Genomic DNA, 12,783 nt, shown 5'->3' with positions numbered 1-12,783 from the left:
ATGTCCCCAGCTCTCTCCCCTGTCTTTATTATCTTTCCCTAATTTCCAGAATAGAGCTTTAGAAAAATGGGCTGGGGCTACTTTCTCTTGCTCCTAGGCTTTAAAGCTTATAGTCCTTAAGTGTCCTGGTGCATAGTGGCAAATAGTTGCTGTGGAAAAGCAGATACGGTCCTCACCTTGGGGAAGGGGTGTGGCACTAAAAAGAATAAGGGATGGATTGTGGGAGGCAGAGGCAAAATCAGGTTTGTCCAGAGAACATTCCACATGGCAGACCTCTCGTAGGCCACCAGACTCCTGTGCATTTCTCCTGTCAGTTCAGCCAAGTAGACGTACATATGCTGTATCACTTCTCTTCCCTTGTCCTCCTTTCCCTAACTTCTTCTGGCTTCCTGCAGCCTCCATCTGGCTTCTAGGGGAAGGATGAGGGAAGAACCAGGAGGGGGCAGTGTTAGTAGAGAGGAGGACAAGGTCCTATCTGGTCCGATTGTGCAGAAAGTGGCAGCAGGTGCAAGTGGAGCTTCTGGATAATCAGGAGTCTACTACACAAACAGCTAGACTTCGTTCTGGTCCTTTCCATTTATATCACTTATATATAACAAGAGAAATATGTATGTGAATAAGACCAATTTATGTTTTTAAGGAAAAAAATGTCAAAAAATTTTTGATAGGGGAAGAAAAATAGGATTAGAGAGCAGTGGGAAAGCTGCTGCCTACATATTTTAACTGGTTCTGCTGCGTTCAAGGGTCTTTGGTTAGACTGCTTCAGAAGCTCCATCTTGGTCTCAGACTTTCTGCCATCTTGGCATCTCTAGGGTAGAAACTTGGGGCTGATTTATAATTAAGCATTCCAAATCCTGGGTTATTTGGAGCTGTACATTTGAGGGTTAAATTCCTGATTTTCACTAGTTCTTCTTATGTACCTCCTTATTTTTCCATGTCTTTTAAACAGTAGTAATTAGAGAAACATTTGAATGTTTCTTCATTTGCCAAAAATGACTTACAATTTTCTTTACGTCTGTCATGGTAATGGTTTCTAGTGCAGCAAAGTAAGATTGTGCTGGTCATCACATAAGCTAGAAATGGAATGGAATCCTAGAGCTGACAAGTTGGTTGGATGAAATGAAGGCACTAAGGAGTGTTATCACAGGGATCCTCTGACTTGGGTGTAGCCCAGATCTCTGGAGGCTGCCACCTAGGGAGAACCAGTAAAGATATGAATGTAGCTCATAGCAAGCTGGATCTCAGATCCATCGATATGTTTACTGTTTGCTCCTTAGCTGACATTATCATGATCTTGGTTTATTCTTAATATTTAGTAAATCACACTTATCTATTGAGAAAGTAGTTCAGGTCCACATACAATTATTGAGGACCTCCTGAATGTCAGGCTGTCTTATTAGATCTTGAGGGTGACAAGGGTGACACTGTTCCCACTTACAGCCTAGTGGGGGGAAACAGATACACAGATAACTTTAAACAGTGTAGTTCAGAGGAATAAATCAGAAAAAACAGCCAGAGCTTGCTGACTAGTTAAATGTGGGGGTTGAAAGAAAGGAATAGTGTCTAGGGTCACTTCCCAGTACTGCTGCCCATTTTCTCCTCCTTTAAGCTCTTTTCTCCTAGGCCTCCATACATCTCTATTTTAGAGTTCTGTCTGCTTTGCTGATCATTCTCTCATACTCTCCTTTGGCAGATCCACCTCAAAGGCACACTACTTAAATGCTGGTGTCTCCAGGGACCCCTCTTCAGCTAGACAGCTCTATTTCTCTATCTTCTTCTCATAGGGCAAGGATTTCCAAAGCTCTGTCTCTAGCTCAGACCTCTCTTCTGAGCAACACACTCATATTTCTCAGCCTCTACTAGGTTGTTCCATCTGCCACAGACACTCCGGATGCTAAAACCTCAAGACCCCAAAGCTGTGTGTCTCTCTGTGCCCTATCCCACATTGCCTGGGACCCCCTCTGTAGAAGGAGATGGAAGTGGATGGAGGTCTCATGCAGCACTAATAGAAATACACTAGCCACATATGTAATTTAGACTTTTCTAGTAGCTGTCTTAAGAAGGCAAAAAGAAACAGCGATAAAACTTTTAATTCTGTATTAACCCAGCATACCAACATATTATCATTTCAACACATAATCAATATAAAAATTACTGAGATATTTTACATTTTTTTTCCATACTGAACCTTCAAAATTCAGTGTGTGTTTTAATCTCACTTTGCACTAGCCACATTTCAAGTGCTCAATAACGCTGTGTGGCTCGTGGCTCCTGTATTGTACAGTGCAAGTCTAGAATTAAAAAGGTAGTATTTGAGGCTGGGCAAAAACACTCTTGGAAGAAGTATGATAGAACACATAGAAATAGAGGATACCTACATTTAAGCATCACTATTTTTATGAGTCATATGTGTTCTCCGTTCCTTATGGTTTTCCCCTAATATTTAGAGAAGCTTTTGAAATTCTAGTTTTCTCAGCAGTGCCAAGATCCTTCCTCTGATTCTGAGAAGAGATTTTCAAGGGAGAGCAGCTCATCTCCCCGCCCCCACCTCTCCAGGGGAATCCCAAGGGGAAGGTGCGATTCTCAGCACAGAGCCCCTCCCTACTTGGGCCCTTCCTTCCAAAGTTTATTATGAAATCTCTGGATTTTGTTTCAGAAAGAAATTGCTTTTCTTCACAATTCCTTTTCAAAATTTTCATACCTTAGCTGCCAGAAACAAAATGAATTTACTTTACAGTAATTATTACAGCCAAAGCCACCACATCTCCTGGATTTTTCCAGCATGGTATTTTCAATATTGTCTCTTTCGGTCGGTGCATCTTGAATTTTGGTTCAAAAAATAGGATCACTCTATCACACCCTTGAGTGTGAAATATTGGAGAGTGCTATGGTGATCAAGCAACTGGCACTCACCAGTTCCTGAAACTTAGAACTTAATTCTGGATACTTCTCTATAAATGATTTCAGGAGACTGCTCCTTTCCCTGGGGAGCTGAAATCTTTCCAGAGAGGCCGTGTCTTCTCAGGTGGCAGCCCAAGCCAGTACCTGGGCAGTACAGGTCTTCTCATGAGACCTAGTTTATGCTACCGTTGATAGATCACTCTGAGTTTTAAGGGGAGCTTTTTCTGATGAGATTTAAAGTTACGTAGAGGCGACAAAGCTTTCTAAGAATATTTTTGGCAGGCTAAAGAAGGATTAAAAAAAAAAATGATACAGGCCCTGGGACAGCGGTATTAGCCGCTGGGGCACTAGCCAGATATTGGTGCTCACGAACTGGGGGAGACAATGGACTTTACTGTTACTATTCAAAATGCTGTTCACGTTCTTTAATCGTCGACTAAAATTATTTCACTTTCAAGGTCCAGGCCAGTCGGGGGTGGGGTGGAGGAGGGCTGTTGCAGAGGGCCTGACTTCCATGGCGGGCGGCCCGGCGAAGTATCTCAGTGTCCCACCGGGCAGGCCCTCTCCCCTCAGGGCGAAGGGCACCGAGAGGCAAGGGAGGGCGCTGGCGAGCGGGGCGGGGGTCGGGGAGGGGTGGGGAGCGTCACCCAGGTCCTCCAGTCTGCCAGTCTCCCAGCGTCCCCAGCTTTCCAGGTAGGGACGCCCCCTCCCACGCAGCGCGGTTCGCTCGGGTGGGAAGGAGGGGCTGGGCTCTGAGCGCCCGCCCCTCCATCTATCACATGGCCGGAGAGCCACAAAAACAACAGCTTTGGCCAAGACCGTGACTTCAGGAAAGGGAACCCAGGGCTCTCGCAGCCAGCCCCCACCCCATGGAGGAGAGTTTTCTTGACTCCTTTGGGAGGCTGAGCCTCCAGCAGCAGCGGCCGCAGCAGAAACCTCGGCCGCCGGCCCCGCCGCCCCCGCGTGGGACACCTCCGCGCCGCCACAGCTTTAGGAAACACCTCTACCTCCTGCGAGGCCTCCCGGGCTCGGGGAAAACTACGCTGGCCAGGTAATGACAACGGCCTGGGCGCCGGCGCGCGGACCCCGGCCGAGCGAGCCCCTGGCCCGAGCCGCTCCGCCCCGCGCCCCCACTCCCCCGCCCCCCCACGCCGTCGCGCCCGCCGGGGTCCTGGTCCCGGCCCGAGCCTGGCTGCGGGGGGAGCCCGCGCCGTCCCCGGTGCCCGCCCGGCCGCGGGCCGGGAGAGGAGGGCGGCCCGTCCTGTTTGTTTCCATGCTGCGCTTTCCCGGGAGGACGGATTTCGGCACTGCGCCTTGCGCAAGCCCCAGATGGCACCGGCCCCTGCCCGGCCGCCGTGCCAGCCGGGCCGAGGGAACCTTGGCCGCCCCCGGCCTCCCCAGCCCGGGGTCGGGAGGCCCGCAGGGATTCTTCTTCAGGAACCCCGGTGGCGACTGCAGAGAAAACCGCGGGGCCGCCCGCTAGCGCGCAGGCACCCGCTACAGTGCGTCAACAGGCGTTTTAAACCAGAGCGGAGAAACGAGAGGGCCAGGGGGCGGGGGGCCCGAGGCAGCAGTGGCCGTGGCCGGGGTCGGGTGGGGGGCCGTGGGGCCCGCGTTGAAAATCTAGCGGATTGAGGCAGCCCTGCGTTTGCTTTGGCAGCTGCGAAGGCGCACAGGTGCACGGGGGGGGAGGGGGCCGGCGCGGACACCACAGGCGGTCATTGACAGAGCCTCGCTGTGGGCGCCCAAATTCGTTTACTCGCGAATTGCGTAAGCTGCCCTCCCGGTACAGGTCAGCGCGAGTTACGCGGGCTTGTTGCCTGCCGCCTCCTTGCCGGGCCCACCGCTACAGCCTCAATTCCCACCACTCCCCGCCTTGCACTTGATGCTACGGCAACGTTGAACTGTTTCTCTCCTTGCTTTTGCTGACGCTGGCCCGCCTGCCTGGCTTGCCTTCCGCCTACCTTTGCCCGGCTGATTCCACTAGCCCTTTAAGACTCGGATCTGTTACCTTACCCAGCAGCTACCCCTCCCCACCAGTTGACGCTCGTCCTCGGCTCCTTGGCTTCCTGTTTACACCTCTGTGACTGTGCTTGGTTTTACACATGGTTTTGTTTATCCTTCAAGTTTCTTGAAGCTAGGGGCGATAGAAGTAGTCTCTTGCCCTCAAAGAGCTTTCCATCTCATTAGAGAAGTAAGGCTAGCCATAGAGCCATGGAGCTGCTACAGAAGAATCACGGTTAGCAGACGTTCAGGAGCTGATTTGGGGGGGTACATAAAGATGGGGGGAGCAAGGTCTGAGTCCACTGGGGTCAGCGAACTGTGACAGTCCTGGTGATGTGCTGCCAGTTTTAATTCGGATTCCTGGATGGTTTGTGGAGTAAAAGCCTTTAGCGAAACAGGATTGCTACATTTTCACAGATTAAAGGGGTGGTGACTTCCAAAGGGTCCTAGGTACCCTTTCCTAAGACGCAAGGATTTCAGTAGGCCTTCTCTCTGGTTAGGGTGGTGGAGGGTGGAGAGTGGGGGGGAGCCTGCTTAGAACCCAGCAGAACTTGGGTATTTTTTGATAACAGTCATGGTGGGTACATCTCTTACAAACTAAGTATCTTTTGAATTCAAATCCCGTTTAGTTTCACTTTGATTTTGCTAATCTGTGGCCTCTGGCACACTGAGTGTCAAAGAAGGAAGTAAAATCTTTGGCCAGATTTTTTTTTTTAACCACTCAGAAGGGAAGTGATAAGTGGAAGGGACGCGCATAGGACTGAACTTCAAAAGCCATGGAATTTGGACCTTAGATTCCGAATCTGTAAAGTTGAGTGGGTTGGCCGGGGTGGTCTTTAAGGTCCCTTCTGGCTCTAACATTCTACACTTTTAGGATTTTAATTCCTGGTTGACATTTGGCTAACCAGAAGACACCGGATGAGAGACCAGCTTATTAAAGAACATCTCTCTAGGGACGACTGGCGTGAGCACTGGCCTGGGAATCCGAAGATTGTGCCTTTAGATCCTCTTCATCATGAAAGCTGGTGACTTTCGGCAATCACCCAGCTTCTCTGGGACTTATTTTCCTTATACGTGAATACTAAGAAGCGATTAGATTAGGTGATTTATTGAAGATCCTTCTGGCTCTCAATTTCTAGTTGTCAGTCTTAAGAATGGCTTGTTAATAATGGCTAGGTAAAGAGCTCTGACCTTGGAGTCAATTTACAGCTTCAAATCCAAGCTCTGCCACTCACTGTCAGAGCTTGTGACCTTTACTCAGCTCCTCTGCACCTTGATTTCCTTTTCTGTTACACGGGGATATCTGCTCTGTCCACTTCCGAAGACTCACAGACAGAGGTTACAATGTGTGTGAGAGAACTTGCTAAACTTTAAAAGTGCTGTATACATTTTATGAGGTGTTAGTTGCGGCTTCAGATGTTGATCTGCTGAGATAAATCAGGGTGTTACCGGGGAGAAGCCTGGCTCTGAAATGCCGCAGGTAGCTGGAAGTTGACTTGGTCAGTTCTCCGGTTAGGAGTTCTGGGGCAGAGGAGACTTGGCCCTGCTTTGGGGGGGGGGGGGGGGGCTTGTGCATTTGTGTAGCAGTCTGGGAAGTAAGAAGGGAAACAGGCCACAGCTCAGCAAGGAGGGAAGCCTTCAGTGAGGATGAAATGGTGTGGTGGATGTCACCAGGATGTCACCGGCCGTGGCCCTCAAGGACCTGCCTTCCCCTCCTCTCTGGGGGTGGGGGGGTTGGGTTGGGAAGAGAAGAAAAATGGCAAATTGTTAAAAAGTACGCATGTGGAGAAAGTAGTAAAACTGTAAGGCTATCTGATGTATTGTTGGATTCTGGGAAATTCGTATTTTCTTCATTCTCTGTATTTTCCAAATTTTCTATAATGAATATGTATTTTTTAAATCAGAAAAATAAAAAGCTTTTAAAAATTGGAGGAGATCATTTTTACAAATGTGGGTTCCGCTTTTTTTCCTGCTTTTCTCATTTGATTAAAGAAATAATAAAAGTTATTGAATTAGGCTATGTCTTTCTTCCAAATCAATGTTAGATTATTGTGCTTTTCATTTTTATGTTTTTATAGTTTGAAGGGGTTGGGATGTTGAAACCATCTATTTAAATTCTTTGGGCGTATTTAAAAAACAGAGTTTTATCTGGTTAAAAAATTTTTTTAGTACGACAGAGTACTGAAAACTTAGCATGCCCCTAAATCTGTTTTATCACCTCTATTTCATGACAAAAAAATTTCAAAAATAGTTTCTTACCATTGACCTGTAAGTCCTACTTCCAGGAATTCATCCTAAGGCAATAATTGGACAAGTGCATGAAGATAGAGAAATATTCATCACAGTTATATGATAGAAAAAATGTGACCCAACTTAAACATACAAAAATAGGGGATTAGCTTACAAGTCATGCAGTTATTAATGGGAACATAGATGTATTTGACATGCAAATATATTCATTCCTCCCCCCCATTTAGTTAAAAAGCCTATAAGCAAAGCTATCTATCTATACAAAAATTCCATTTTCTATTCAAAGAAAGGGGGTCTACATATAATCATAAACAAATGTGTGAAAAGATATGTTAGTAGTTGTTGACTTTAGATAATGGGATTATAGACCTCCCCCCGACTTATTTTCTTATTTTTCTATAACAAATATATATTGTTAACTTTTTAAAGTTGAAAATAGGGGCACCTGGGTGGCTCAGTGGGTTAAGTGTCTGCCTTTGGCTCAGGTCATGATCCCAGGGTCCTGGGATGGAGCCCCACATTGTGCTCTGTGCTCAGTGGGGAGTCTGCTTCTGCTTCTCCCTTTGCCTCTCTCCCTGCTTGTGCTCTCTCTCTCTCTCAAATAAATAAATAAATAAATAAATAAAGTCTTTAAAAAAATAAAGTTGAAAATAGTTTTGTGAAACAACTTGGCTAAATAGAATCAGGTTGTGTGGGACAAAACATTTATTAAATAACAAAATAAATGTGTCATTTTCTATATAAAAAGTCTTTTTCCTAGGTTTATTCTCAGTTGGACATGTATTAGGAAACTTTTTTTTAATACACAAGATTGATTTTAATTGTTATTTTGTTATTAAATACAGTATTAATTTATTAATTAGCATACGAACTCACATGGGCCACTTGATTCTTTGACACCTCAGGTTCTTTTTCATTAAAATGGAGCTAACATTTCATTAATAAGTTTGTTGTGGGGATTTAAGAGACTGGTAAACAATGATCCCATAATTATATGTGTGAAAGCACTGTGGAATGAATGGGCTACACAAATACCAACTATTGTTAATTATTATTCACTAATCAACAATAATAGTATTTGCTGGGTACTTAAAAAACTATTAGTACTTGCTTAGTAAATAAAATTAAGAGAAGGAGCCTACAAAAGACTAGCAAATGGAAAACAAGAATGCACACACTGCTGTGGGTAAGTAAGTTGTAACGGGGAAGAGCATTTTATATGGCTGTTGGTGTTCAAGGCCAGGGAAGTCGCTGAGGATGATTAGGAGGATAGGAAAACTATGGATGAGAGAGAGTTTCTTCCATATGGAAATGGTTCTTGAGCTGGCCTTGAAGACGGGGAGGATGTGGCTGAACAAAGGAAAGGGTTAGCAACATGAATAAGGAGATGGAGATAGGAGACAGACCGCTGGGTGGTGTGAAGAGAATGGCTTGACTGAAGTGGATGGGAGGAATTAGTGAATGTGTTGGTTAGGTAAGCTCAGAGCCAGATCATGGGGAACGCCAGAACCTGCACCAAGAAGTACTGAGTTGTAGAAGAAGTAGGATTCCAGTCCCAACACCCTTTCACTCTCAGCAGATGATCCAGAAATATCTGTTTCCACAACTGAACTGACAAACTCACCTGGATCTGCATCTGTCCTTTCCTCTTACATCAGTGAAGGGTTCTGTGGACGGTCTGTTTACCTCTGTGCTTTGCATCGTGTGTGCGTGTGTGTGTGTGTGTGTGTGTGTGTGAGAAAATGTCCCCCTTTTGGGCCATTTTAACCATTTTTTAAGTGTACAATTCAGTGGCGTTAATTACATGATGTGCAACCATCACTAGTATCTATTTCAAGAAACTCTACCCATGAAGCAATAACTCCCTGTCCCCCTTTCTCCTCAGCCCCTGGTAACCTCTGATCTACTTTCCATCATTATGTTGTTTGGCTACCCTTAGATAACTCATGTAAGTGGAATCATACAATATTTGTCTTTTTGTGTCTGGCTTATTTCATTAGGCTTAATGTTTTCAAGGTTCATCTATGTTGTAGCCTATATCAGAACCTCATTACTTTTTGTGGCTGAATATTATTCCACAGCATGGATATACCATGAAATTGTCCATTTGAAATGAAATGAAATGGCAATAGAAGAGGGTAGTTTTTCCTTTTGTTTTTAAGGCCATATATGAAAAATGTTGGCAACCTTACGTCAGTTCCCTGGAATTTCTTTGAATCTTTACATATCAATCAGAGCAAAGTCTGAGACCCATGCTCTAGTACGTGTTGCATCCTTTGCAATGTTCCAGTTCCTTTTGGCACCATCACAAATGGCTTGTAACATGGATTCAGCTAAGCTCAAAGGATGCTTGCTGACAGCTGTCTTTTTTTGTTTGTTTGTTTTGTTCATGTCTCCACATAACATGAACTTTTCCATCAAGAGAAATACCTTTCCATTATTTTTGGGCACTAGAGCTTTCCACGGAAGTTAGAGGACGCTTTCCTGATGTGATGAAATGATCACACAGAGGCGAGGATGAAGGTATACTTTACAAGCAAACGCAGTGACATATGGGAGGCAGTTGAGAAGGGTGAGAAGAAGTAGTGAGTAGTGAGACCCTGTAGCATCCTGTGCTCCACAGCGCCCCATGGCTTGGACCATGGGGTTTTTATTTATGAGGCCAGTGCTCTTGAAAATAAAAGCAAGGTCAAAATAGAAAGTTTACAGTATTCCAAGTCTGTGTCTATAAAAATAAAGTATCACTTAGGTGACATATCAGATCTTTATTCACTTAGGTCTATTTTCAATGATTTTTCCTAAGGTGGGTTTTAAATCTCCTCTCTCCGTTGCTGAGAGTCCTTACAATACCTTTTTCCGCAGGTTGGGATGAATAAGGACTGTAAATGCTAGAAATGTTTCACAGAGAGTAAGAAGATACAGTGCAGTGTGTGTTTGTAATTACTTGCTGGAAAGGCTGCCCAGCTGTACAGGGGATTTACCACAACCATGGTCCTGGAGCCACTGGGATCGTGGGAGAGCACCCTGCTGATTCGGAGCAATATCATATTGCAGGTGTGGCTTATGATTAGAGAAGCAGTAGAAATAGGGGAAGAAATGATAGAGGAAGAATGTTTTCATAAGAAAATCTCAGGACATGCACAAGAAGTTCCCGCAGAGTTAATCTAGTCCAAGCCCAAGACACTAAGCTCTGAGAAGTGAGACATCTTGATCAAGGTCATAGGGATGACTTCTTACTTCTAGTCCAGAGCCTTTACTTCTATACCAGAGGAAGAAGTTAGTGGGAGTGATTTCGTAAAAGAGTAATGAGGTTGGTTTTGATCTGTTGTTTAATAAAAACAAAAACACATGGCCTGTTAAAAGGGCTAAGTTTACCTGGATTTCAACTGTTAGGGTAAGAAGGCCATATTTTATTATTTGTTAGTATTGATGATATGTTTCTTCTGCTATTAAAAAATACCAGGGGATTTATTTTCTTTATTAATCTGGTACCACTGGGGATAATGGGAGGGGATGATTTCAGTTTTTTAGTAAGTATTCATATTTATCCTGATTACATTGTGTTGCACAGAGATGTTGTCAACACTCAACTCTGGAGTTGGCTTGGATCTCAAGCCCCTTCCTCGTCTGCTCACATGATAGGACATTTGTAATTCAATCTAGTGCCTTCATTCCCTCGTGGCATTTCAGTGAACTCTTTTCTATAATGGTACCATTCTAGGCCCATTTCAGACTCTAGAGGAACCCAATAAGAAATTGTTCGTTTTCACTCCAAATTATCTAAAGAGATCTAGGCTCTATGGATCGAGGAAATAGTACGATAAAGAGAAACTGATCGAATGTCTAATTGTTCCTTCATAAGTATCTCTGTTGCATCATGTGTGTGGCTATCTGTTTTTATCAAGGTAAGAGCCTGGGAAAAGGGAAGGGAGAAAGGAAAGAAAGCCCACATTTATTAAGTGCTAACTGTATGCCTGGCACTTTATATATGCTAGCTTATTGGATCTTTACAATAACCCTACGATACAGTTGATTTCATTTTATAAGTGAGGACATTAGGATCAGAGAATCACACAATTGATTCTAAGAGTCCAGATTTCATTATACACAAAGTGGTCTTACCTTACTAGGGATGTTCATGAACAAACACACCTACATCTGCTTTTCCCAGTTACTAGGGAATCCCGTTGAGGTATGACTGTATAGCTCGGATGTTTCAATGTTCTTTTCCCACACTTTAAGGACGTGATGAAGAAGTGGGTCTGAGAGGGGCTTTCTCCGCTCTTTAAAGTAGCGCCTCTCTAACATTCTTTGCCCTGTACTTTGACTTCCTTTCCTCCCATGTAGCACCATCTGACATATGCTTATTTATGATCTATTCCTTTTATTAGGAGGTAAGCTTCTTGAGATGAGATGTGTCGTAAGCTCCATGAGATCAGGAAATACTTTCTCTTCAGCTTCTGAGAGAAGGTCTGGCACCTCGTAGGCCTAAATCACTAAATATTTGATGGATTTGTTAATTCCAGAAACTTCCTGAGAGTTGTCAGCTCAGTTGTCAGCATGGGTCTTGAGTAAAGCACAAAAGTGAAAAAGAGATTATTCACATAAAGTGAGCTGTAAAAGAATGAATGCGCTGTGGAAAACAGACAAGAGAAAAAAAGGGGTACAGCCACCCCCTCCAAAGTCCTCTTCCATCCGTGCACAAGAGAACCTGTGTTTTACACGTGAAGATATCGGATGTGCTGTCTCCACCACCCAGTAGTGAACACTAAAAAGAGGTTTAAAATTTAAAATCAAAGATGCAGCTGCTTTCACATAGAAGCAGCAGTCAAAAAAAGAGCCTAAAGGGACAGTTTTCCTGTTCAACCACTGTTCTGTTGTCTGTAACCGATTTATGACATTTTGGGAAAACACAGCTAAAAACAAGCTAGTACTGAGGTAGGTGTGCTTCTGATGCCTTCTTTTCTGAGCATGGCTGAATTGACCAACAATTGAAACTTGGGGGAAACCAGTACCATTGCTAGATTCTACAGAAGGGAGCTCTTCACATGCAAGAGAAAGGAAGTTCTTCTAGATGAAGTGGAGTGGGACCACACTGGACTTGAGGGCTATCTGAGAGTCTGGTTTGGGATCTCATTAATATGCCCTACTTCAGGGCACAAAGGGTGAGGGCAGGAGTGAGCAGTAGCACAGACTGGGAACTCTTCACTGGAGTCTCCCTAGCCACTGTGGCTTGGAAGTGTCCACGGGGCTGGTAGTGGTTGAGCTGCATCTCTCCAAGGGCAAGGCTCAGCCCTTGTGTTTGGCAGCACCTCGAAGGTCAAACCACACCAGGACTCAGGGGAGACTGTTCCAAGTCATTTACAGCTGTGGCCCCCACCCCATTCTCTTCAGGCTGTTGAGTCGTAGAACTTGTTCCTGACCCCGGAGTTTAAAGTCCTTGAGGAGAATAACATCAGAGTAGAGTGCTGGAATCCAAGAAGACTCCTCTCTTCCAGTCCCTTTTGGGGGGGTAAACCCAAGGTTTGGGTAAAATTCTCAATGTACCAAGATGAGTAACTAGAAATTCTCCTCACACAGTGTGGGGCTGTATAAAAAGTGTTTGCATAATTAAGGCAACAGAGCCTA

The 12,783-nt window shown here is 44.8% G+C and overlaps 1 protein-coding gene and 1 non-coding gene across 4 annotated transcripts in view; both read left to right on the top strand.

The window, feature by feature from the left end:
• The first annotated feature begins 3,541 nt into the window (after positions 1-3,541).
• N4BP2L1 (NEDD4 binding protein 2 like 1) overlaps positions 3,542-12,783 on the top strand; it is a 28,925-nt gene continuing 19,683 nt past the window's right edge. Inside the window, exon 1 of one of the 3 annotated variants that reach the window (XM_028105751.2) lies at positions 3,542-3,952. In XM_028105751.2, the coding sequence (XP_027961552.1) occupies positions 3,771-3,952 (182 nt within the window). In that variant the 5' untranslated portion in view covers positions 3,542-3,770. The remainder of the gene's footprint in view (positions 3,953-12,783) is intronic. The other 2 variants (XM_028105737.2, XM_028105733.2) reach the window with 2 other exon arrangements.
• LOC114212968 (small nucleolar RNA SNORA16B/SNORA16A family) lies at positions 11,941-12,073 on the top strand. The gene has a single exon (XR_003610090.1). It is a non-coding gene; the product is annotated as a small nucleolar RNA SNORA16B/SNORA16A family (small nucleolar RNA).

The sequence above is a fragment of the Eumetopias jubatus genome, unplaced genomic scaffold (assembly GCF_037043125.1).
Source record: "Eumetopias jubatus isolate StellerSeaLion01/CBP00866 unplaced genomic scaffold, mEumJub1_p1.0 scaffold_3, whole genome shotgun sequence".
In the NCBI taxonomy this organism is placed as follows: Eukaryota; Metazoa; Chordata; class Mammalia; order Carnivora; family Otariidae; genus Eumetopias; species Eumetopias jubatus.
Note: the sequence above shows the minus strand (reverse complement) of the source record. Positions and strands in the feature narration are given on the sequence as shown.